Source organism: Lutra lutra, chromosome 4, assembly GCF_902655055.1.
Source record: "Lutra lutra chromosome 4, mLutLut1.2, whole genome shotgun sequence".
Taxonomy (NCBI): Eukaryota; Metazoa; Chordata; class Mammalia; order Carnivora; family Mustelidae; genus Lutra; species Lutra lutra.
Genome location: NC_062281.1, coordinates 183,616,980 through 183,640,458, shown reverse-complemented (window position 1 = coordinate 183,640,458; position 23,479 = coordinate 183,616,980). Strand labels below are relative to the sequence as shown.

The window sequence follows — 23,479 nt, the reverse complement described above, 5'->3', positions numbered from 1 at the left end:
ACTGCCAGGAGCTGGAAGAGACAAGGAAGGATTGTCCCCTAGAACCATCAGAGGGAATGTGGCCTTGCCGATACCTCTCAGTTTCAGACTTCTCATCTCTCTTCCCTCCCACTCAAGCACACATGTGACAACACCAAGGCCAACGTCATTATTATAGGACCATATAATCATTACTATAGGACCATTATTACAGGACCAGCCCCTCAAATTTACAGTACAAAAAAAAATAAAACCAATTTCCAAATGACTTATTGGTTTTGTCTATTTTCAAACCACTTTTAACTTCTACACTAGTATCACCAAGAACTGGGAAGACATTCACAAGGCTCGTGATCCCTGGCCTGGAACCTTCTGCCTGAGGATGAACTTGGGAAGCGTTTTCATCTGTGACAGTAAGCCAGACTTACCTTTCTCCTGAGCCATCTCTTGCAGACAGAAGTAGATGACCCTGGCTCCCAGGCTGAAGCCAATCAAGGTGACAGGTCTCCGGCCCTGTGGGAGACAGGACACAGGTGTCTGGGAGGGTGGGGGACACTTGCCAGTTCAGCATCTGCCCTGATGAGGATGGCCCTTGTACACTCCTTAGTGCTTGCCTCACGTTTAATGAATCATGCATCTGCTACCCCCAACTCTGATGGTCCCGGAGCTCTGATATCTTAATCGGGACAGACAGGGCCCTCATTCCTTCAGGAATCCACCTGCTGGAACTGCTTCCTCCCAGGCTAACAGGCAGCCGCTGGCTGGGTTAATTCCCTTTCATCTCGAACCATTACCCAGCCACTGTCTGTCTCTTCTTCCCCAGGGGACAGGACACATCTATTGGGTGGCAGACGATGACAGTGAAGTGGGATGCCAGGGAGAGGCGGCAGAAGGCCCAGGCTGTGACGATGGGTACACGGGCAGGGACATGTGGGGGAGAACTGGTCTGTTTCCAGAGGGGAACATGGGACTGAAATATTGGCTTTACATAAGAGAAGGTAGTAAGATAGACACAGAGAGGGATTTTCTAACTAAAGAACTTGTAGGAAAGGCAACTGCTAAAAGGGAGAAAGTTATGGGGGATATCGGTGCCAGTTCTACATGGAAGGAAGGGACAGGAGCAGAGGAGCTCCAAAGGTCTGGTCTGGTCCCACCAGTCTCTTCCTTTTCCTTGGTTTTGTGCCAATACATGAATATTAACCCTCCCCCCGTCCACCTCCCACCTCCCGCCATCTACGAGGACAGGAGACCCTTGATCAAATAGTAGCTAATTCTGCCGGAACTGTGGCAATGGCTGCTCATCCCCCTCAACACCTGCTCACCCCGCAAAGTCCCTGCTAACAGAACTCCTGAGTTTTGCTGGTGCACAGCCCTCCGGCCGGGGACAAAGTCCTTCCGACTCCCTTATAGCTAGAGAGGCCCAAGGATGAGAAGCGATGCAACAGTGTGACTTCCATGCCCCTCACTCCACTTTTCTGCCTCTGACTCTCTGGGATGGGGAGGTCGTGCCAGCAGATCGGTCTTGGACCAAAAGAGAGACTGAATGCAGAGGACACGTGGCCATGACACTGAAGGATTTGGGGCTCCTGTACTGCAAGGCCGTCCACGTGAGAGGCAGAGTAACAGCCCGCCGAGAATGGCTCCATCCAAACCCCGGGGCCCCGTGAGTGCCGTCTTAGAGGACAGAGAGGGAGGCAGGAGGGTCAGAGTGAGACAGGTGACGTGCTGGCAGAAGCAAGGGACAGAGAAGCAGATTTGCAGATGCTGCACTGTGGGCTCGGAAGCTGGAGGAAGGGCACTACTGGCCAAAGAAGGTAGGTGGCCTTTGGAACAGCTGGCTGTTCCACGGGAGAGGACGAACGCCCACCTTGTTGAAGCCAATCCCACTCTGGTCTTTGCCTTACAGCCAAACCTGGCGCAGGACTGCTCCATTTCTTCTGGCAAAGACACAGCAATCAGAGGGAGGGTCTATTCCTCAGTTTACCCACTGCGGCAGAAACTGCTCATTGTCCCTCAGTGTCTGTCCTCCCCTTTTCCTGTAGCTGAACGTCAGCTAGGTTCACAGACACACGGAAGACAGACGGCCTTCCTCTGCTTGTGCACCTGGAGGGGTGGTCCTAGGACCAGGGTCTGGTCGATGAGACGTCAGTGGAAATGCTACCAACCAGGCCTTTGCTCTTCCTTCTTCGGCCCTTCCTTTCCCCTGCTGGCTGGGGCTGAGGCTGGCATCTGGGACCACGAGGTCCAGACTACGGATAGCAGAGCAACACGCCAGAAGGCAAGCGGGTCTCTCCACCACGGCAAGCGCTCCCGTGTAAGATGGCCTCCCTCAGCTTTTCCTTGAGAAACGGACTTCCGCCTGCTGGAAGCCACTGTTGTGGTTCCAATAATCCTAACCTCACAGTCATCTCTGAAATGCTTCTCCAAACTTTGGTCTCCATTTACTCAAGTTCATCTTGAAGGGGGCAGTTTCATTTCCCTGGTAAGTACTGGATTCAGATTTGGAAGTTTTCCAATTTAAGATTTATTTATTTATTTGAGAGAGAGAGAGAGAGAATTAGAGCACCAGGGGATGTGGAGCAGAGGAAGAGGGAGAGAGAGTCCTCAAGCAGATGCCCTGCTGAGTACAGAGCCTGACGTGGGGCTGACCCTGGGACCCTGAGATCATGACCTGAGCTGAGAGGAAGAGCTGGACGCTTAAGTGACTGAGCCACCTGGGTGTCCCTAAATTTGAAAAGTCTGATAATTATTTATCTTCCTGACCATCGTACACGGTATTTGACTGAAGATCCGCTCGGATGCTTGCGGGAAGGAGCACCTGGCCTTGTCCAGGCCTGCAGATGTCTGCTTTTCAGTGCTTACCTAACCACCTGCTAGAAATGCACAATCTCAGCTTCTCCTCTCACTGGTTCATCCTGGGATACTTCTGGGACTTGAACTAAGGGGCAGTGAAGACCATCCACCCCCGCAAAGCCACTAGACTATCTCCAAGTGGCTTGTCTCTAGGGCTGATGTCTGTGCACAGGTCAGCTCGCTCACCTCCCCTCTTGCCCCCGCCCCCCGTCCCGTGGCCAGTCCCAGGTACCTGTTGCCGGGAGAGCAGGATGTGGGCCAGGTGCTTGCCAACCTCTGCTGACCGGTGGAGACACACACCCCAGGGGTTGTCGATGACGTTGGCCACGGCGAGGAGTGAGGCTGGCCAGGTCAGGGCAGCCACGATGCCTGGGGAGGAGGGATATCAGTGAAGAAAGCAGTGTGGGGAGGCCCTTCCAGGGAAGTGATGGGCTGGTTAATGGAGGCCCCAGTGAACGCATGCAGAACCTTGAACTTGGAACCTGTAGGTTTTCTAAGGGCTGCCAAACTGCTAAGTAGCAATGAAGCAAATTGCAGCTTGTGCGGGATTCCCAGACTAGATTCCTTCTGTTCAAGCCTCCGTCATGACTGGGATTCCAAAGATGGCCTGGATTCGTCCCTCCACCCTGTGTCCTCCCACTTTGTGCCATGCTCCGCAGTGCCCAGCTCCTGCCGTGCCAGCCACACAAGGCTCCGCCGTGGGACTTGCTTTGGCCAGCGAGACCTCAGTCGATGTGAGACTTGGGATGGTTTTGGGCAGCCTCTCGTGCACTCCTACAGCTGGTGTGGGCTAGCCAGCTAACCCCAGGGGAGGGTGACAGATGTATGGCGCAGAGCCGAGTTGCCCTTGTTGCCCTCGACAAGGCCAGCCTAGATCACTGGCCGGTCGGCTGATCCACAGCCGTGTGAGCAGGTCCCGCTAAGATCAGTCAAATGAAGCCTCACGACTTCTCTGCTATTGTGAGAAATGAGTGCTGTCGTAAGCTACCGGGTTTTGGGGTTGCTTGTTATGCGGCAATAGCTACCTGATACGCTGTGTGATGATGTGGTTGGCTGTTGGCCTGTCCCCTCCCCCACAGAGACCACAAACTTCAGACAGGAATGCAGCCTCAACTCCTCTGTATTCCTAAAGCCCGGCACAGTGCCCGGCTCTCTGGGAGCCTCGGGTGTGCACAGATACGGCAGCAGTGGGCATGCTGCTGGCAGTGGGGTGGGGTGGGGGGTGCTTACCGGACAACACCGTGTACTTCAGGGCCTCCTGGGCCACCATGTTGGCAAGACCGCTGAGGATGGTCTCCAGGGCATTGCCGAGCTCCATCAGGTACTTGGCCTCCCAGGCCAGGCAGTACTGCTCACGGCTGTGGGCCAGGGCCGCCCACGGGGCGCTGAAGGTGCCTAGGGGAGAACACAGGTAGGTGGGGTCTCTCCTGTCTGCGGCAGAGGGTGCCTCAGCCCAGCTTCCCAGACAGGTAGTGACAGGGGACCACGTGCCCTGGTGGATTGGGAGCGGCAGCTGTTCGCGGAGCAGAGTGCCACGCCGGCAGTCAGCAGGCTGGGGTTTGGGTCACAGCTTTTGCACTCTTTAGTAGCGGGGTGACCCTGCACACCACTGTCTCACCCTGAGGCTTGCTATGCTTATCTGCGCAGGGGAAAGATGAACATGGAGCTCCTTTTACAGCAGTCGTAGGAATGAAGTGTTGGAAGTTGTGTGTGTGTGAAGTGCTACTCTTTCTCACCCTGCAGTCCTTCTGGCATCAGGTGCTGAGGATGGATGATAGGAACGTGCACTGCACCAAGCAGCTGGCTCTGGGAATCAGCGGGAAGTCATTCTACAAACTCAGGCTGGGAGACGGTCTAGAAGTTTGGGGCAGAGGCACCTGAGCCCAGCTTTGCCATGACCTCACTGGGTCACCCAAGGCCCCTGAGCTTCAGCATTCTCACTTAGGGACTAGGAATGGGGGATGAGGACAGCATCACTACAGTGACCAACGTCAAACAGAAGTCCAACCCCGGCTGTATCACCTCCCTGGCATGATACCGAGGCCCTCAGTGAGCTGGCCCCTGCCTCCTTCCCAGCCCCATCACTCCCCAATTTCTCACTTATACTCTGCCCCCCCAGAAACACACTGCATCTTCTCGTAGCCTCTGAAACAGGGTGACACTACTGGCCCCGCTTCGTAGCTGAGGAAACTGAGGCATCTAGGCCTCCGTTGGCAGGGGCAGGGACGTACACATATCACAGTCACTATTCTGTGAGCACAACAAGGGGGCACAGCAGGATGCCGAGTCTGGACACCCCCCACCCCGGCAAGTGCCCTCCTGCCTGCTGGCGTCACAGTGTGCAATCACATGGTCTGTTTGCCATGGACTAGACTCCCGAAGCCTGGGGATGGAACACGTAATAAACACTCACGAAAATACGATCACGAGTGAACACGTGGCACCCCCTTCCCGAGGCTTCGGGTTCTGGACATCAGCTCCCTGCCCGACTCCAAGGCTCCATCCGTACTGGAGGGTGTCAGGCCGACATGCACCACCCTGGGGCCACCCCCCAGCCCCCGCAGGGACCCAGCAACGGCTCCACAACAACTCAAGGTGGAGAGCAGGGGCTGGCGTGTGGGGGGAGAGTAAGGGTGAGGGTGTGTCCCGGCCCAGCAGCTCCCTGGTTACTTGGCTCACGGCCAGGCATGCCCCCTCGGGTCCTACATCTGTAAGAATGGAAGGATAACATCTGACTTCAGAGTGTCATGGGGATCACGTGAGAGATCACACACACCACACTGTATAAACTGTAGAGCACTGTATCGCCCGAGGCCCTGAACAGGGGCCATCGAGCCAGACAGAGAGGTGGTGGTCCTGCCCCAGTCTCTGGCTAGCCAGGGGACCCTGAGAAGCCCTTATGAACCTCAATTTCCTTATCTGTAAAATGGGGGCGACCAGGATGCCCACCTCCCCGGCCTGGAGCGAGGGACTCGGTGAGCAAGACTCCTGAGAGGCTTGGATTAGTGCCTGGCTAACGCAAAGCTGTTGTCATTATTGTGCACAATTAAACACAATCCTGTTTAACTGGCGGGGAGGGGGGCTGCTGAGAATCCAACTGTTCCTATCGCGCAGGGCAAGCGTGTGATGTCACAGCGGCTTCTCTCCCAGCAGAGACAGGAAGAGGTGCCGTATCTCCCTCCTGAACTTAATCTAGTTTGCTCCGTTTTTACCTCCCCTGCCCCCGTTTGCCTGGACAGCAGGCTGCACCAGCCTGCGGGAGGAGAACACTGAAGAGGGTTTCGGGCTTTGACCTGGGGCCGAGAGAGCAAATGGGGGTAAAACAAGGAGACGGAATTTGCTTTCCAAGTGGTCAGAATCGCAAATTCCTCAACTTAGATGCTTGCTCTTGCTCCTTCCCTCCTGTGTCGGTCCTGCCTGCAGCGCAGTGGCGCGGAAAGGAGTGAAGAGACACCCATGAACTTTGGGTCAGGAGACACGGGTTCGAATCCTCCATCTCCCTGACCTCCCGCAACCCCTCTGGGCTTCCTCTTTTGCCAAATCAGGATTGAAACAGCCCCCACCTGGGGGGGTGTGTGGATGCGAGGATTGGGTGATACGACGCATATTGAGTCCCCATTGCGTGGGTAAGATGCCTGACTCGGGGTAGCTATGCACTAAGTGCTCAGTCCACATTAGAGGCCTACTGTGTGGGGATAGGGACTGGTTCCCACACCAATGAGGCTTTGGCACCTGGTCATGCCTCTGTACAAAGCCTGGACATTTTCTCACTTGCTTTCTTCTGTGTTGTTTAGAAGAGCTGTGCCTTCTACCCTCAGATCCCAGAGATCCAGAAATTCAGGAGGCTGTCAGCATGTGTCTGGCTGGGGTGTTCTGGATTCCCTGGCCCATCCTGCTTGCTCTCTCTCTCTCTCTCTCTCTCAGTGACGAACTGTTTGCTGAGCCTCACACTGGGCACTTGCAACAGGGAGCCAGGCAGTGGGTGGACCACGGTGTTAGTCCTTGATGCCACCCCGGTTAGAACCACCTCGAAACGCATGTTCAAATGAGAGCCACAAAGGGGACGTGTGTTTGTGGAATGTCCATGAGAAACCGGGTGCCTTCCATGTGTTAGCTTGTTTAATTTAAACTTTGCAAGCATCTCGAAAGGCAGCGAGAATTTGTTCTACTTTACAAATGAAGCACCTGAGGCACAGAGAGGTTAAGTAATTTGCTTGAGGTCACACGGTCAAGATGTACTGATCTCTCACCTACTTCAAGTCCTTTCAACTTTAAGCCACATGCTGAAAGTCCTTTGGTCTCTCCCACTTTCTCTGAGGATAAATTCAAGCTCCCTGTCACACCTTACATGCTCCAGCATGATCTGACCCTGTCAACACCCCTGCCTTCTAGCCCCCCATTCCAGCCATCCTGTGCTTCTTTTGCACCCCTGGACCTTGGTACATGCTGCTTCTTTGCTTGGTTTACACTTCTTGCTCCTTCTTCACCCAGTTAACTCCCAGTCTTTAGCCTAAGTGTTACTTTCTCCAGTAGAACCTCGTTCCCTCATTCCCCCAAAACACTCTGTTGGTTCCTATACTGTAACATTCATAAACCTTCCATGAAATTATTGCTCAATCGTCTGTCTTCTGTCTTGGACCACATGTCCCAGGGGAGCTGAGGCCATGACAGTGCTCTCACCACTGAATTCCTAGGCTCAATGTCTGGCATGTGCTGTGTATGATACTCTAGAAACACTGCTCAGTGGCTAAATTAATAGGTAAATGGGTGGGTGAATGAATGGTGAATGGAGGGATGGGTAGATGGATGGTTGGGTGGAGACACAGAGATGGAAGCATGCATCAATGAGTGAATGGGTGGGTGGTTGAATGGACAGGTAGTTGGATGACAGGTAATGGATGGATGGGTGCACAGATGGATGGATATGCAGATAAGTGAGTGGATAGATCAATGAATGGATAGGCGAGTGGGTGGATGGTAATGGGATGGGTAGATGGAAGGGTGGATGGATGGGTGGGTCGGTGGGTAGATAGATAGTTGGATGGGTGATGGATGATAGGTGTGGGGATGGACTGGTGGACAGGTGGATGGGTAGGTGGATGGATGGTTGATGGATGCGTGGGTGTGTGGATGATGGATGGATGGATGGATGAGTGGATGCGAGGATAGACTGATGGAGAGATGAAGGGTGGATGGGTATGGGATGAAGGCATCTCACCTTCTTGAGCCTCAGTTTCCTCCTCTGCAAAACTGGACCCCTCCCCCACCCCTCCAGAGGTATACATAGGCAAGAGCCTAGGCCAGGTTTTGGCCCACAACAGCAGTCCCAGCTTGGTCAACACTTCCCCCACCATCCCCCCATCTCTGCTCTGCCCCGGTCCTCACGGTATTTGCCGGATGCCAGCCATCCTGTGATGGCAATGGTGATATGCAGCTGCCTGCCTTCCGTTAGAGGCAGAAACGTGAACTCTTCGATGGCCCCGACACGCTTCTTCATCTTGTATCCTAAAGACCCAGACACAAAAATGAAGGTGGAGATGACCAGGGACAACAGGAGTGTTAGTCAGAGTGACTCTCTGCGCTCATAAACTCACAGTGAGTGCCGACTGTGTGCCTTCTCCCTCGACAAAATGTCTCATTTTTAAAGTCATTTAAGTTAGGTGCCATTATTGTCCCCAGTTACAGCCAAGGCTAAGAGGCTTCCGAAGGCCAGCCGGCTCCCAGGGCAGAGCTGGGGTTGGAACTCACTGCTTCATCCTGACTCCATTGGTTCTAGATCTTTTCTTCCCATGAACATCATGGGAGTAACACATTCCTCTCAAAAAAGTGGGTCAAAGTGACCACAATTCTCCATGTGGGGAGGGATGGGTCCCACTTGGGGAGTGGAACAGGGATCTGTGTGTGGGACTGGGGGGCTGCTGGTCTATGATATAAACCCCCCCATTTACCAGTATCACCCTCCTCCCCAATAATACTGGTAAATGCAGGAAGCTTGCAGCCTGTTCCCGCAGGGCTGGGACCCAGCATGAAATAGAGCTGTGTTCTCCTCTGTCCCCCGGGGAGCCATGATGGGTGAGAATCTGGGCCTGTCTGTGAGAGCCGGGCCCCCCTGGCCGAACATCCCTGGCTGGCCCAACATTCCTCTGTCACCTTACCTGTCAGGCCAGCTCCAGCCGCCCCGAACAGCGAGGTCATGACGGCGATGCCCGCCACCGAGCCCAGAGCCGCTGCCCCAGCACTGCCAATGATGGTGGCAGCGCCAGCGGCCACGAGGGGGGCAGCCAGACCCCCGGTCACGCCTGCAAGGAGAGCAGCCCATGGTAGGTAAAGGGGAGGAGATGCGGCCTACCCGGTCCTTCCCCCACTGGCCGCCCACCGCCTTCCATGGATGCTTCTAAGAACGTGAATGAACGTACTTCTGCACCTGGTGTGCGCCGCAGCCACCTCCCAGCTGACCCCCCCTACCCTCTCCTCTCTACCTTCGAGCCTGGCATGTATTCTGCACCGTCCGGGCGCATGCGCACCCCCACACCCTGGCCAACCTGGGCGGGCCTTACCGATCACGGTCCCGCCCCCGACAGTTGCCAGGCCAATCAGGAGATAGCGCTTCCATTTCCTCCGGTTTTCTTTCTTCTTCCGGGATGCCTCAGCCGTTCTGTGGGGGAAAGAGGTCGGTTTTTAGGGCCGGCGGTGTCTGGCACCCCCTGAGACCACCCCGCCTCACCGAGGCCCCAAACTAGGATCAAGGCCGGGGACGCTGCCATGCAGAGCGGGGTACCAAAGTCACCCTGGGCCCATCGATGGTTTAAAAGGCTGGAAAGTTTCTAAAACCCAGCTGGGAAAACCCAGTGTGTGGGATGTGCTACTTACCTAATGGGTCCGTCCTAACAGGGTTGCAATTTGAATAATAAAAAGACAAAAATAACAGTAATAATAGCAAAAGCAGCAACAAAAATATCTTGGAACAGATGGACCCAGACCAAGTACAAATACGATCACAGACTCCATCGCCCCTGTCTGCCCTTCCCTCCCCTGCTCCCTACCCTCTGATCCAGTCTCCCGCTGGAAATGTCTGCCATTGGAGACCTTGGCCTCGGGGCACTAGCTAGGATCGGCCAGACCCGACCTTTAAAAGCTATAAAATCGAGCAGAAGGGAAGCATTTGGGGTGAACGGGGTCAGGTGAAGCGGGGATGGCCGCGTGAGCACGTAGAGAGTCACCAAGCCCAGCCCCCGTGTCAGGTGGGCAGCCCCAGCGCTGTGGGGCAATCAGGAGCAGGATGGGGGAGCCAGGGCAGGTCGGTCGGTGCAGTCCTCATGAGAGCGAACTCTGAGCTGAAGTTGGAGTTTGGACAACTCAGTGTGTAGCATGACAGGGAGACGATCAAGAGGGAAAATGGTTAATATTTACTGAGGAATTCCTTCTTGCCAGAATTCCTTCTAGCCAGCCACGGTGCTTTGCACTTCACATGGCTTCTCTTACCCAGGAAGCAGTTTTATTATTGTGCCCAAATGACACAATGTCCAGTTAAGGGACAGCAGCAGCCCCCTTCTGAGGGCTGCGGGCGTGGAGGAAGAGAATGTCCGTCAAGCATTTAGCACGAGGGCACCCTGCAAGGGGTGACCAAAACGGTGGCTGTTATATCACGCGACTAGGTGGATTTCCCTGAGCCTCAACTTCTTCTTCTGTAAAATGGGACTAACAACAGGTAGCAAGTCAGGTGGCAGGTTGTGAAGATGAAACGCATTCTTTCTTCATCCATCCAGCCAACAGCCTGTCACGGAGGGTGGGCTTCGTGCTGGTCATTCTGCATGTCGTGTATCTGGGAGCAGAACCACGCGGCCCTCGACCAAGACTCACTTCGTGCCCACCTCGTTCCTCCTGAACTGCACGTTGTATCGAGAAGTAGCTCATCCATCGAAGAGGAGTGGGATTTGAGCTGAGCGTTCAGGAGCTGCGATGCCGTTTGGTTCTCTGCCGGCTTACTTCTATGAATTCTTTTCCTACGCCCCCCCTCCCGGGCGTGGAGTACGGCCCTTCGCAGCTCCTTTACTGAAGGGAAGGGGAAACCCAACATCAACATCCCCACGCACACCACAATTCATGCTATCGGACATGGGATGAGGCTGAACTGTGTGCATTGAGCAGAGAAGGCAGGATGGTGACAGGGCATGGGTTCTGATGTCAGGAATGACCCTGTGAACTTAACCTTGACCCCTGCTGTGTGGTACTGGAACACCATCCACCCGGTTGGCTACCCCTCCCTGTACTAGTCCTCCCTGCACAAGCCTTACACACCCCTGCCCTTGGAAATGAGGGGCCCTATGACCCACTGTCACCAAAGAAAGGTCAGTGGAAGGGGTGTGTGTCATTTCTGGAACAATCTTGAAGCGTCACTGCAGGGGTCTGATGAGTCTCCTGCTCGGCCACGAACCAGCAACATTCCAGATAGGGGTCACTCTGTCCCCCTGGGACCCGGGACTAAGACAGTGCAGTGGGGACTAAGGCCACCGCCAGTCTGCAACAGACACCGTGAACAAGAAATGCACCTTCATCGAGTAAACCACTGAGACTCGGAAGTCACCTGTCACTGCTGCAAAAGCCAGTCTATCCCGTTGCTTGAGCTCCTTGCTGTGACCAAGCAGCGAGGATCTGACCCATCTGACCTGCCTCACCCTCCAAGTTGGGATAATAATAGCACTTCCTCCCCGGGGGCGCCGTGAGGGCACACGAGATAACCCATGCGCCGTGAGCGGCATACTGTGATCAGTCAGTATGTTTGCGGCTATACCAGTCCTCTCGTTACTGCGGTAACCCCCCTCCACTCGGGCTGCAGATAAGCTTTGGCCCTTGATCTCTAGCACCATTCTGGGTAAACAGGAAGGTTGGAAATGAGTTTCTTTGGGCAGAGTTCAAGGTCTGTGGAAAAGACTCGCGCCGCTGAGGACGTGTAACAGGAACACGCACTGCACCGAGCGGCAGGCTCTGAATCAGGGGCGTCCCATTCCACAGACTCAGGCTGGGAGACAGTGTGGGAATTTGGGGCAGAGGCATCCGAGCCCAGCTCCGCCGTGATCTCCTGCGTCACCCCGTGCTCCTGAAGTATCATTTTCTCACGTAGGGACTGGAAATGGGGGGATGAGGTCGGCTCCCACCACAGTGATAGATAGGATAACCCTGATCTTCGGCTTTCCTTCCTCCCAGCCTCCGTGTCCCCTCCCTCTGCCCTGAGTGACGATAGCGCCCCCTCTCCAGCACGACACTGAGGCCCCCGGTGGCCTGGCCCCTGCCTCCTTTCCAGTTATTATTTCCTCACAGTCCGCCCTTCAGAAACACTACTCTGCCCCCAGGCACACTGCCTGGGCCTTGGTCCCTGTGCTCCCGTTGGACCTCAGCTGTCAAGGACCTTCTCACCTTCCTCTGGGCTGGCTACACATTCGTCATCATTCAAGAGTCACCTCCTCCAGGAAGACCGTGTGAGCCCCAGGGATGCCTAAATGCGGGACTCTGGGGCCCTTCACCTTCTGTCCTCAGCATGTAGTTCTGGACCACTGGTTTTCAAAGGTGGGGACTTTGTATTAACTGCATCACAAGCTCCCAGGGTAGCTGTTAAAATCACAGCTTCCTGGGCCAGAAGCTCTGGGCAAGAGGGTCAGGGAGCTGTGCCCATGGCAAGCCCTCCAGGGCCCTGCTGTTTCCTAAGTTGAACAACTGCCCAGACAGGACCTTTCCTGCTCTCTACCCTCAGCAGCTTGTCCTGGGCTTGGGACCTGGACGGTGCTCAGAAAACGTTCTTTGAGCAGAACCTAATCATTCCAACAAGGACTGGCCGTGGACATGTTTCTACAGTATCTACTCCCCTGAGCACTGCCCAGATCTGTAAAGCCAATGGGGCATTTTGGCTAAATAAAATATTTAGCCACAGAATGGGCCAATCACCACCAAGAGTAAAACTTCTGAGATACTAGGACCCGTCTGGGATATTTTAAAATTTTATAAATTTCTGCTTCTAGATTCTTCCTGCAGCAACATCTGTGCAACCATGATAGGAGATAATCTTCCCTTTTAGTGGAGTTTATGCAGAGTGGGTGGGTGGGGGGCTCATACCCTTAAGGGAATAAAATACGTAACCAGTAAATATGGTTCTTGAAGCTGTTTTACTTCAATGTATGAATCCTAGTGTATCGAATCCATGTAATAAAGATTAGATGGGTGATATACTCTAATTGCTAGTGTTATTATTTAAATATTTATAAAAATTTGCTGAGAATACAATATTCCCCTCCCCGCCAAGTTATTTAGCTAAGGACCTCTCAATGTTAACCCAAACTGATTGCCTTACTTTTATTTAAGTACTCAAACGTTCTTAATAACTGTTTTGTACATGAAACGAAGGGCTTTGCCAATCATCATTAACTAACACAGCATTTTACTCCTGTGATTAATTCCATTGTCTGGCTGAATTTCAACATTTGAAGCACCGCAGGAGAGGCTGGCTGGGAGATAGGGCTATAATGCTTCCCATATTTGGAAGTGGGAATTCAGAGCACGATGCTATAACCAAATGGAGCCCCGTTCCCATCACTGACCGTGCACCGGTCAGATACCATGGCAATCTCTGTCATCATCCAGTCCTGGCCACACTCATGCTCTGCGATGCCAGAAATGATCTTGAGTTGGTGTTCCATGTCAGCCTTCCAAGGACAGAGGCCGAAGCCACGGATACATAGTGAAGAGAAAGACACCTACATTGCCCGTGTCACGGATCCACAAATAAACGTCACCCCTGCCACCTCATCTCCCATGAGAGGGTGTTTCTTATCCTCATCACCAAGGGAGAGCATATTTCTGGGAGTTCTAGAGACACTTCCTAAATAAAAGTGCAGAAAGCCCCAGTAAGAATGATCTTTACTGGGGCACCGGGGTGGTTCAGTCGGTGAAACTTCTGACTCTTGATTTTGGCTCAGGTCTTGATCTCAGGGTCGTGAGTGAGTTCAAGCCCCGTGCTGGGCTCAACACTGGGCGTGGCGGTTGCTTAAAAAAAAAAGAAGTATCTTTACTGCTTTCTTCAGAATTAAGGAAGGAACCAGGGCATGTCCACTATGCCCTGAGGGAGGCACTGAGTGCCGTGTTCATATGGGTGCGTTGGTTGAAACTGGTGGTGCCACTGGCCAGCGGTATGACTTTGGCTGAGGTACGTCACCCCTCTGACCTTCTGTTTCTTCCTCTGTAGAACCATGAAGGGACTGTCTGAGAAGGCATCTTCCAAGCGCTCAGGGACAGCTACGTGTTGACCATGTCATTCTGACGTCATCAGTGTCAAGCGCCAGTAGGACATTCACTAACATTTATGGGCACCTACTATGTGCTAGGTGCGGGTCCAAGCTTCTAACCAGCATCCAGTCATTTAATCCTCCCAATAGCCTTGTTTTGGAGATACTGCCATCATCCCGCTGTTGGAAGTAAAGGAGCAAAGGCACAGGGAAGTAAAGTCACTGAACACGTGGGAGAAGCTCGCACGGCCTCCAGGCTCGGGGGTGGGGGTCGAGGGGGCAGATCCAAGAACGGAAATGTCCTACGTGTCATCCTCTGAACCCCAGGTTCAGGGTGTTGGATCAGGTTCAGGCAAAGGATCGCCTCAGGGTGTTGAGTGATCAGCTCACCTTGCAGAAACACAAACCATGGAACTAAAAGAAATTCAATCCTCTACTTGTGTAGGTGAAAAAAACTGCTGCGGCTGCCCAGAGAGGGAAAGCAACGTGTCCAGGGCCACACAGACATTCAGTAGCAGAATTACACTGAGAACTAGGTCTCCTGGCCCAATAGTCTCTAGGCCTCCCCTGGGTCTCAGATCCTTCCAGAGGCCACAGAAAGAACCTGAGAGGTCTCCAGAGTCCCTAAAGCGGAATCTAAAAATTGCATATGTGGAATATTTTTCTGAGGAAAGGGCCCGTACGTAGGAATGTCAACAATGACGATTGTACTACGGCAAATAATGTTTTTTTCAGCCAGTGACTCTTCAAGGTTTGTTCAAAGCACTTCACATGTATGAATTCATCTGAGCCCTCCCAGGGACCCTAGAAGGAGGGTGCTGTTTTTGTCTCATTTTGCAGATGAGGAAAACGGAAGCCTGGGGGGCGGGTAAAATAACTTCCCCAAGGTCACACGCTGAGCTGGGCTGTCCTAGAACTTTCTTTTGCATCCTCCCTGATCTGGCATTACGAGTATCAGCAGAACATGTCTTTTCTTCTGATACTAAGATTTCCAAACAAACAGCTAGGATCGTCCTTCATTTCCAAGCATACACATATGCGTATGTGTGTCTGTGTGCGACAAGGCTCAGGGCCGAGCTCCTGATTATGGTCATGGGCCTGGATCCAGGGGTGTCTTCAGACACAGCTCTGGGAATCAACACAAGCCTGTTTTCGGGCTATTTCAACTGATCAAGGTGCTTCCTTTCTTCAGGAAACAGCCCCTTCCTTTGCCCTGCTAATCGGGGCGGAAGGGCAGCTCCCGTTTAAAGCCGGCTTCAAAGCTACATTCCCAGCTGGGTGGAACTGGCACAAACTGGCTACTCCGAGAGAGCCATTGGGCAGGACAAAGAGGATGATGGGAGACGTGCCTGGTGCGGAGAGCCTGTGATTAGGCTGTGACCGGGACTGACTGATTGCTCTGGTATCAGATCCCGTGTAAGGTGTTCCGGGGCTCTAGCCACGTGACCAGGATAATTTCCCTCTATACACACTTGACCCTGCAGAGAGAGCAAAGCCGCTCTGCAGCTGGGAGGGACGGGGGCCTGCAGGAGAAAGGAGGGACTCCTATCTTCTGTGCACCTGCTGCAGGCCAGCCCCGGGCCCAGCCCTCTACCCCACTGCATTCGTTTTTCACAGTGCCCCTGGGAAGACTATCCTTATTCCCATTTAACAAATAAGAATATTGTGGTTTAGGGAAGGGGGGCCCTGTCCAAGGTCAACAAGTAGATGGTTGTCACAGATAGGATTTTGATCCAGGCCACTCTGGCCCACAGACAAAGGGTCACAAGAACAGAGCTGGGTGTCAGGGTCATGGACTGTTCAAGTCACAAACTCATGCCCCCAGCCATAATCCATTCAATCCCCACTTTGTACAACCGAGGATTGGCGCCTAGAGAGGGGAAGTGACTTGCTAAGACCAGGCCACACAGAGAGGCAGGGCTGCACCGGGACTCTTGGGCCAGTACTTCTTCCATCTCCCTGCATCAGCTGTTAACGGCGGGGAGGGAAGAGGGGAGCATGTGTTAGCGGAACAGGGCACTCAAGTAGAAATCCTCCATTCCTGGCAGGCAGGGTTGGGGTCACGGGGCTCCCTTACTCAGACTCCTCCTCTTTGGTTTCCTTCAGGCTCTCAAGGAATGTCTCTTCAAGGAGATCCAGCTCCCCCAAGGGCACTTGGAAGACGGAGGTCATGTGGCAAATGAGGACACGGGCCCTCGCATCATAGTGCCCTGGGAAGAGAGAAACAAGGGCAGAGAATCAGTTTAGCTTTTAAAGAGCAGTGTAAGGGATACAGCCCCAGGCCTGGAAACGGCCTCCATGCACCACCCCACGGAGGCGGTCAGCTAACCTGCGGGCCAGCCTCTTGGATGGGATACCGTGTAGCACTGAAAACCACTGATCAGAGACAAGGTGGTATTTTCATGAGATTAGCAAAGATGAATTTTTTTTAACCCCAAAGGTTTTAAGGAAGTGTTGAAAACAGGTGCGTGCTTGAGGACCTCACTGGTGGGAGTGCGTATTGATTTAATCACCTGGAGGGCCATTTGATAGTATGAACCAAAACCTGAGAACACTGTGTATCCCCCAAATCATAGAGTCACAAAGCAGAACAGTGACTGAAGGCTGGGGAAGGGGTAAAGAGGGAGTCAGTATTTAGGGGGACAGAGTTTCAGTTTTGCAGGATGAAAAGAGCTCTGCAGGGGTGCCTGGGGCGGGGCTCAGTCGGTGGAGCAGCTGACTCTGGGTTTCTGCTCAGGTCACCATCTCGGGGTTGTGGGGTGGAGCCCTGTGTGTGTGTGGGGGGGTCTGCACTCAGCAGGAAGTCGGCTTGAGATTCTCTCTCTCCCCTCCACCCCTCCCCCGGCTCATGCTCGCTCTTGCTCTAAAATACATAAATAAATCCTTAAAAAAAAAAAAAAAAAAAAAAAGAGCTCTGGAGATGGACTGTGGTGGTGGCAGACACAGTGAATGTGCTTACTGCTGCTGAAGGGTACCCGTAAAAATGCCTAAAGTGCCATATTTTGTTATGTGTATTTTACCCCAATGAAAAAAGGAGGGGGGAAAGATGTGCATCCCCGCTGGCTCAGGAATTCCATTTCTGAAATGCTAATCTTGAGAAAACAGTCCTGAATGTGGGAACTAGGAAGTAAAGACCTTGTGGAAATGAGAGCATTCTGGAGATTTCTAACACCAGGGTTCCGTTACTTAAACGACAGCACATCTGCCCCGCGGAGAAGAAGCCATAAAAAAAAAAAAAAGAGAGAGATTCTTAAGAAGTTTGTAAATCTAAAAAAGATGCTTAGGTAATGGAACAAAATTTTTAAAATGGATGGATTTACTTAGGAATAGGGTCCTAAGGGGAAAAAAAAAAGCCCACTGCTGAGCAAAAAGGGAGAGAAAGACGTCAAATTGGATTTTCTTTTCTTCGCCCATCCTCCTCCTTTACCCTGCACTCCTGAAGTCCCCGAGACCATTAGTTTATCTAAAAACATCTACTGGGGGAGGGCAGGAATCTCCCTTGCATCCCTGACCCTGCTCCCCAACCCTCTGCTGGGAGGGCAGCCTCTCTGACTGGGACCAGTCCTGGCCGGGGGTGGGGTGGCGGGGAGGTCCCTGTTCTCTGTCGAGAACCCGTGCGCCCCGCCATCTGGTGGGCATAGCTGGGTGGCGAGGCCCCTCGGGGTGCAGCATGTCAGCACCTCAAGCCCCCAAACCTCCACCAGTCTCCAGTCACCCGCTGACACTGGGGCTCCCCTCTGCCTCACTCACGTGGCTTCAAACTCCGGTGGGACAGGACGGGTGTTATTTAGACCCTGTTATTTGGAGGCCCCCAAACCGTCCGGTCCCATAGTGTGGGACGGGCCCTGGAAGTCTGTCTCTGCAGGTGACAGCCAGGTTTAAAGACCACTGGTCTGGGGGCTGAGTGTAGGAGGAACAGAGCTGCTGTCACTCCTGACCCGGCTCTCGGTTTCCCTCCTTGATTTCCGCACAGCCCAGAAACATCTCCAGGCCTGGACCCCTGGCACTCTGCTTTCTTCTTTCTTTGGCAATAATGTAGAAACGTCACGATTAGAACCACATCCAACCCCTACCATGATCTACGAGGCTCTTGGTCAAAGTCTCTATCCTCGACTTCTAGAACATTCCTGCTTCAAGGGCCTTTGTACTTGTCGGTCCACCACCTACAAGGCTCATTCCTGAGATCTTCATGTGGGCCTTCTCCTCCTCATTCAGGTCTCTGTTCAAAGCCTCCTGCCCAGAGAGGCCTTCCTGACTGGCTGCCCATCGCTCTTTATCCCTTTTCCCTGGCCTTCCCTCCTCACAGAGCTCACTATCTCTGATATATTCATTTACTTTTGTTTGTCTCTCCTCCTGAAATATAAACTTTGTAAAACCAACCTTATAAGGGTAATCTTTGCTCTATCTTTAGTTCTCAGAACAGCGCTTGCCACAAAGAACAAATGTTCAATGAATAATTTGACGGACCTGAGAGGGATCCTGTTTGTGTGTCTAACCCTTGGCAAACAGCACATCCTCTCTTGGGTGGAAAACGGAAATGGTCAGTCACCTCACAAAGGTTTGAGGAGAGGAGTTCCAGTCCACGAGAGGCCCCTAAAGAACATTACGGAATTAGACTCCTCCGCCGGGTGCCCACGATGTGGGTAAGTATATTATACTAAAGTATTACTAAATTATACTACAGTAGTAGTGGCTAGCTAGCTTCACCACGCGTGGCCCTCCGAAGTCCTGGAGTCTGAGGTTTCAGCTTCTACAGAATAAACCAGTCCCTTCCTAGCACTAGGGCACTCCGCGAGCCATGAACTGGCAACATTTGCCCCGCTGTCCTGGACCGCAACTGCCGAGGTGCTGGAGAATAGGCATGTCGTGTCCTGGGGTTCCTGGGTCACTTACAGCTTCACAAAGGAGCTCCCCACTCTCACAGACTGTTGCATCCAGGTGATAGTTGAGCTGTGGAAAGTAAGCCAGCCTCCGCCATGGTGGTTCACTGGTGGCAATGATAATTAGCTGCAAATTCATACTACACTGCTTAAGGCTGCAGTGATTGAGTTAGCTTCTGGAATATGGGTTGCCAGCGGGACAGGTGATTAGCTCCCTGAGTATACTCGGGCACGGGGCTCGGGAATGTCAGCCCTGTGTAAAGGTCACTGGCAGCCAGGCTGGTGGACGTGGAGCTGAGGTCCCACGTAAGGCAAACGGTAGCTGGTGGGGGAGGGGCATGAGTCCAAGGCGACCCCGACACTGGGGTTTTCCGGTCCCGGCTCTACTGCCAACTTGCCAGGTTGGCTGACTCGCTCCTCAAATACCCGACTCTCCTGTTGTGGAGCTCAGGTCAAAAGCCTGGGTATCGTCCCTGGTTTTTCTGGTTGCCCTACCCTGACATCCCATCCACCAGCTAATGCTGTCAGCTCCACCTTCAAAATATATCCTGATCGGACCCTGGCACTCCACTACCACTGGCCACTGTGGCCACTGGGACCACCTTCCCTCTTCAGCCACTGGCCATTACTCTGGTTCTCATCTTTCATGCTTGCCAGCGCTCTATCTGCAGCAGAGCAGCCAGAGGGGCAAAGTCATACGGCTGATTGTGCTCTCTCCCCAACTAAAAACTCTCCCAAGGCACTCAGAATAAAATCCACATTTCTTCCCAGGGTCCACAAGGCTGGACATTACCTGGCCTCTTCCCACCACCCTCTCCCACATCACTTTCCACTGATCCCGTTTCATGCACCAGTATCTGGCCCACCAAGAAGCCAAGCTCTTTTTCCCACCCCAGGGCCTTTGCACTTGCTATTCTAATGGGAAGGCTCCTCTCCCAGAGCTCTGCCTGGCTGGTCCCTTCTCATCAGTCAGGTCAAAAATATTCTCTCCTTACAGAAGCCAGCAGCCTCTAAAGTAAAGCAGCCCACCTCTGGTCACACCTTCCCCATCCCTTGTTCCTACCACTGTTGCATCTGTGGATAACTTGACTGTCTGGTTCTCCCCACCAGACTGTCAGTCTCACAGGGGCAGAAACTTTTGCTTTGTTCCTTGTTGTCACCCAGTGCTCAGGGCGATGCCCAGCAATTCGTAAGATGTGTTGGCTCTTTAACTAACTGAAGCTTTCCTTTGTCTGCCAGGGTTCTCTGATGTGCCCACCTGTTTCTGCATCCCACCTCCAGCTGAGACTTTTTTTCTCTTTCCAGTGCATCCCCAGGGGACAATGGAGACAGTGGGTTTGCTGGGTAAGGCCTCTCTCCTCCTCTGGGTAGGGTCACTCTTACAGTGACCAGTTACTCTTAAATGTCAAAGTCTTGACAATGCCTCAAATACTCTCTCAGAGCTGCTAATCACTCAGTTCCTTTCTCAAATGTCACCTCCTCTGAGAAGTCCTCCCTGACTCCACTCCACTGCTTTCTATTCTCTTATCAAAAGGTGTTTTCTTATCACCTTTTAAAACTTTATTTTTACATTGGCCGACTTGTTTATGATGTTTCCCCCTCTGGAACAGAAGCTCCAAATTCGCTATACATTCCTAGCATCCAGGCCTGTGCCCAAAGCAAAGCAGATGTGTAATTATCATTGTAAGAGCAAAGAATGAATGAATGAATGAACGGATCTCTGTTGGGAGAGGTCCAAAATAAGGGAGAATAATTATGCTGGATAAGATTTGTATCTCCTTCCAGCAGAAACACCCTATGATTAATACTCATGAATACTGGAAGCTTCCTTTATGCACTGCTTCCTCAAAACCAGACTTGGGGCTACCCTCTGCATGTACTGATTTCCTGAATTCTCACAGCCACCCAAGCAGGCGGCTGCGGTAGTATCTCCATTTAATCCAAAGAGGCACGGAGACAGAGACAGCTGGGTCACTTGTCCTGGGTCACCCAGCTGGTGGGTGGGAAAGCGGAGGGTCTGACTGCAGACGCTGTGCCCTTGGCCCCGCCCAGGACACAGGAACCATAGTTGAGGCAGCAAAACACTGTCTTCACACATTTCCCAGGCCCATATATTGCTTTTGGCTTCTGCTCCTCCCTCCTGGCCTCCCCTTGAGTCTGGATCAGGCCTTGATCTTGCCTGACAGTGGGCAGTGGTCAGGTAAGACAGCCCCCACTGCTTCTGAGGGCTGCTCGGGTCCCAGTCCAGCTGGAAACCCACCCAAGGACCAAGGCCAGGGAAACTGGTCTCCCGAGGTCCCTTCCAACTCAGAGATCTAAGAGTCAGTCTCAGGGTGCCTGTTTCCCATCCCACCTCCCAGGAGGCAACTTCAAAAGTCCAAGGTCAGTTGGACTTGAAACCGCTCCAAAGCAGCCTCTGCCCTATCTTTCATCGACTTCAGGAGACCAGAGTCTGCAAGTCACTGAGCACGTGAATCCAGATAAAGCCATGTGGGGTCGAGACCCACGACAGAGGTCACAGGACAGCTCGTGAAAATTCAGATTCCCTGGCCCCGCACTCAGGTCTGGCACGGGGCTCGGGAATGTGTACTTTTCACAAGCTCCCCACGTGATTCTGAAGCAGGAGGTCCCTACTCTAAGCAACACAGTGGTGGGCAAGCAGGTTAGCGCTTCCTGGTCTGAGAAGGTCTGGGCACCCTCATGCCTGGAGGCAGGGGTGTGATCGAGATCCCCTGTGCTACCTGGTCCATGGCGCTCCTACTAAGTGCCAAGCACCCCCTGAGGAGCTGGCCCGTGTGATTGATTGCTCATCCTCCCCACGGTCTTGGGAGCTTAGTATGACAATGCTCAGCTTTGCGCAAGAGGAAGAACAGGTGCAGAGAGACCTTCTAAGTCACTGAGCTGAGAGAGTGGCAGAGCTCAGATAATAAGCCAGGATTACTGGGTGCCAATGCCTCTGTCCAGTCCAGTGTGGCTGTCTCTCAAGGGCAAATCGTATCCTCTCAAGTAAGTTTGGGGGCTCCAGGATGATCCCATGTGGTCAGTGGTGCATCTTTTCTGTGTTTACGGATATGTGGTGTGCACACACAATCCCAGGCCCAGCCCTAGCCCAAATAACAGGTCACCCTGTTCTTTGGAAAATCTTTGCGGTGGTGATGGGGGAACCGAGGGAGCTCTTCCGCTCAGCCACCAGGGGGCAGGAGTGCACCAGCCCCACACAACTAGTGAGTGGCCCGGGTGCCCACTCCAGACCTACAACCACACGCTGCAGAAGCCCTTGGCATCCAACCCGTTCCTCTGGCTTAGGAAGAACAAGGGCGTGTCTGAAATCACCCAGTATGTTCACAACAAAGCAGGGGCCAGAACCCACACTTCTGGGCCCTCCTCCCCACCAGTATCTCCCAACAGAGAAGCTATGGCTCCCAGTACTTCAAACTGTCCAGGGCTGTCCTATGCATTGAAGGACGTGCGCCCCCCCACTCCAGGTGTTGTGATACAACTCCACTCTCCCCACATTTTCAAATGCACACACTGTCCCCGGAAGGGCGGGGTATGACCTTCACTGCAAGGCTCTGAACAAGCCTCTGGGCTCAGTATGGCTCCATCTCTAAGTACAGTGCCGGCAAGGCAGGCCCAGGGCTGACCTTGTACTTTCTGCAGAGCAACAGGATCCCAGACCTTTAGGAAGAGCTCATGGTCACTGCCTTCCCTTTGGGGGCTGCCCCCCAGGCCAAAGAAAAGGAGCTCAGAGGCAGAAGCCTCACCTTTGTTGTCACACAGGTTGGGTCTGAATTCTCAGCTGCCTAGCTGAAAACTTCAGGCAAGTTTCTTGACCTCTCTGAGCCTCAGTTTCTTTGTCTGTACAACGGAGACAAGAATACCCTTTTAATCTGGCTTTTGTTGAGATGAAATAGGGGGATGTCCATCGAGAGACTGGCCAACCTGCAGGATGCACTCCCTGTTCAGTAAAGGGTGGCTCGTCCTGCTCCCTCCCTGGATTCTGACACCTCCTTGATCCTTGCGCTAAGACACTGGCTAAGAAGCCGGCTACTGCCCTGCTGGTATCCCTTAGGCCAGGGATTTTACTTCTCCCCCTAAGGTGTGAGAACACCCTTCTCAGGTTGTAGTCACACAACTGTCACCCAGCCTGCTCTACCACGACCCCTCAGTTGAACCACTTCAAGAAAATTTTAAAAACCTCTCCCCGTTTTCACTCTCAGTGAACCTTTTTGCATACAAAGAATCTACGCCTTACTCTGATCCCATCCCACTCCGTGCAGTGCTCGGCACTGGCTTTAAGCTTTTACTTCTGCCTAGCGCCCTCACTTTGCGTGGCGGAACATAACTTGGGGAACGGGGCTCTGAGGATAGACCTCCTCATGGCAGAATCTGAACTCAGATAGTTTCTTCCCATGGCTTATAAGAGGGGGACGGTTAAGCGCAGGAGGCTGGTGACAAGGTTCCTTGAGGACTAGTGGTTATAGGAGTAGAGGG

At 53.1% G+C, this 23,479-nt stretch overlaps 1 protein-coding gene and 1 long non-coding RNA gene across 5 annotated transcripts in view; one reads left to right on the top strand and one right to left on the bottom strand.

The window, feature by feature from the left end:
* The window catches only part of TMCO4 (transmembrane and coiled-coil domains 4), an 86,986-nt gene that overhangs the window by 36,348 nt on the left and 27,159 nt on the right, over positions 1–23,479 (bottom strand). For both annotated transcript variants that reach the window (XM_047725692.1, XM_047725693.1), the window contains 7 exons: positions 16,183–16,315; positions 9,390–9,487; positions 8,988–9,131; positions 8,218–8,337; positions 4,063–4,227; positions 3,065–3,201; positions 408–492 (listed from right to left, as the gene is read on the bottom strand). In XM_047725692.1, coding sequence (XP_047581648.1) covers positions 408–492; positions 3,065–3,201; positions 4,063–4,227; positions 8,218–8,337; positions 8,988–9,131; positions 9,390–9,487; positions 16,183–16,315 — 882 coding nt within the window. The remainder of the gene's footprint in view (positions 1–407; positions 493–3,064; positions 3,202–4,062; positions 4,228–8,217; positions 8,338–8,987; positions 9,132–9,389; positions 9,488–16,182; positions 16,316–23,479) is intronic.
* Positions 12,008–18,993, top strand: LOC125097733 (uncharacterized). 3 transcript variants are annotated; one of them, XR_007126598.1, is made up of 4 exons: positions 12,008–12,369; positions 14,066–14,294; positions 15,298–15,507; positions 16,212–16,791. It is a non-coding gene; the product is annotated as an uncharacterized LOC125097733 (long non-coding RNA). The 3 variants fall into 3 exon arrangements; XR_007126599.1 differs by adding an exon at positions 18,517–18,993 and having other exon boundaries at positions 12,015–14,294; positions 16,212–16,569; XR_007126597.1 differs by having other exon boundaries at positions 12,014–14,294.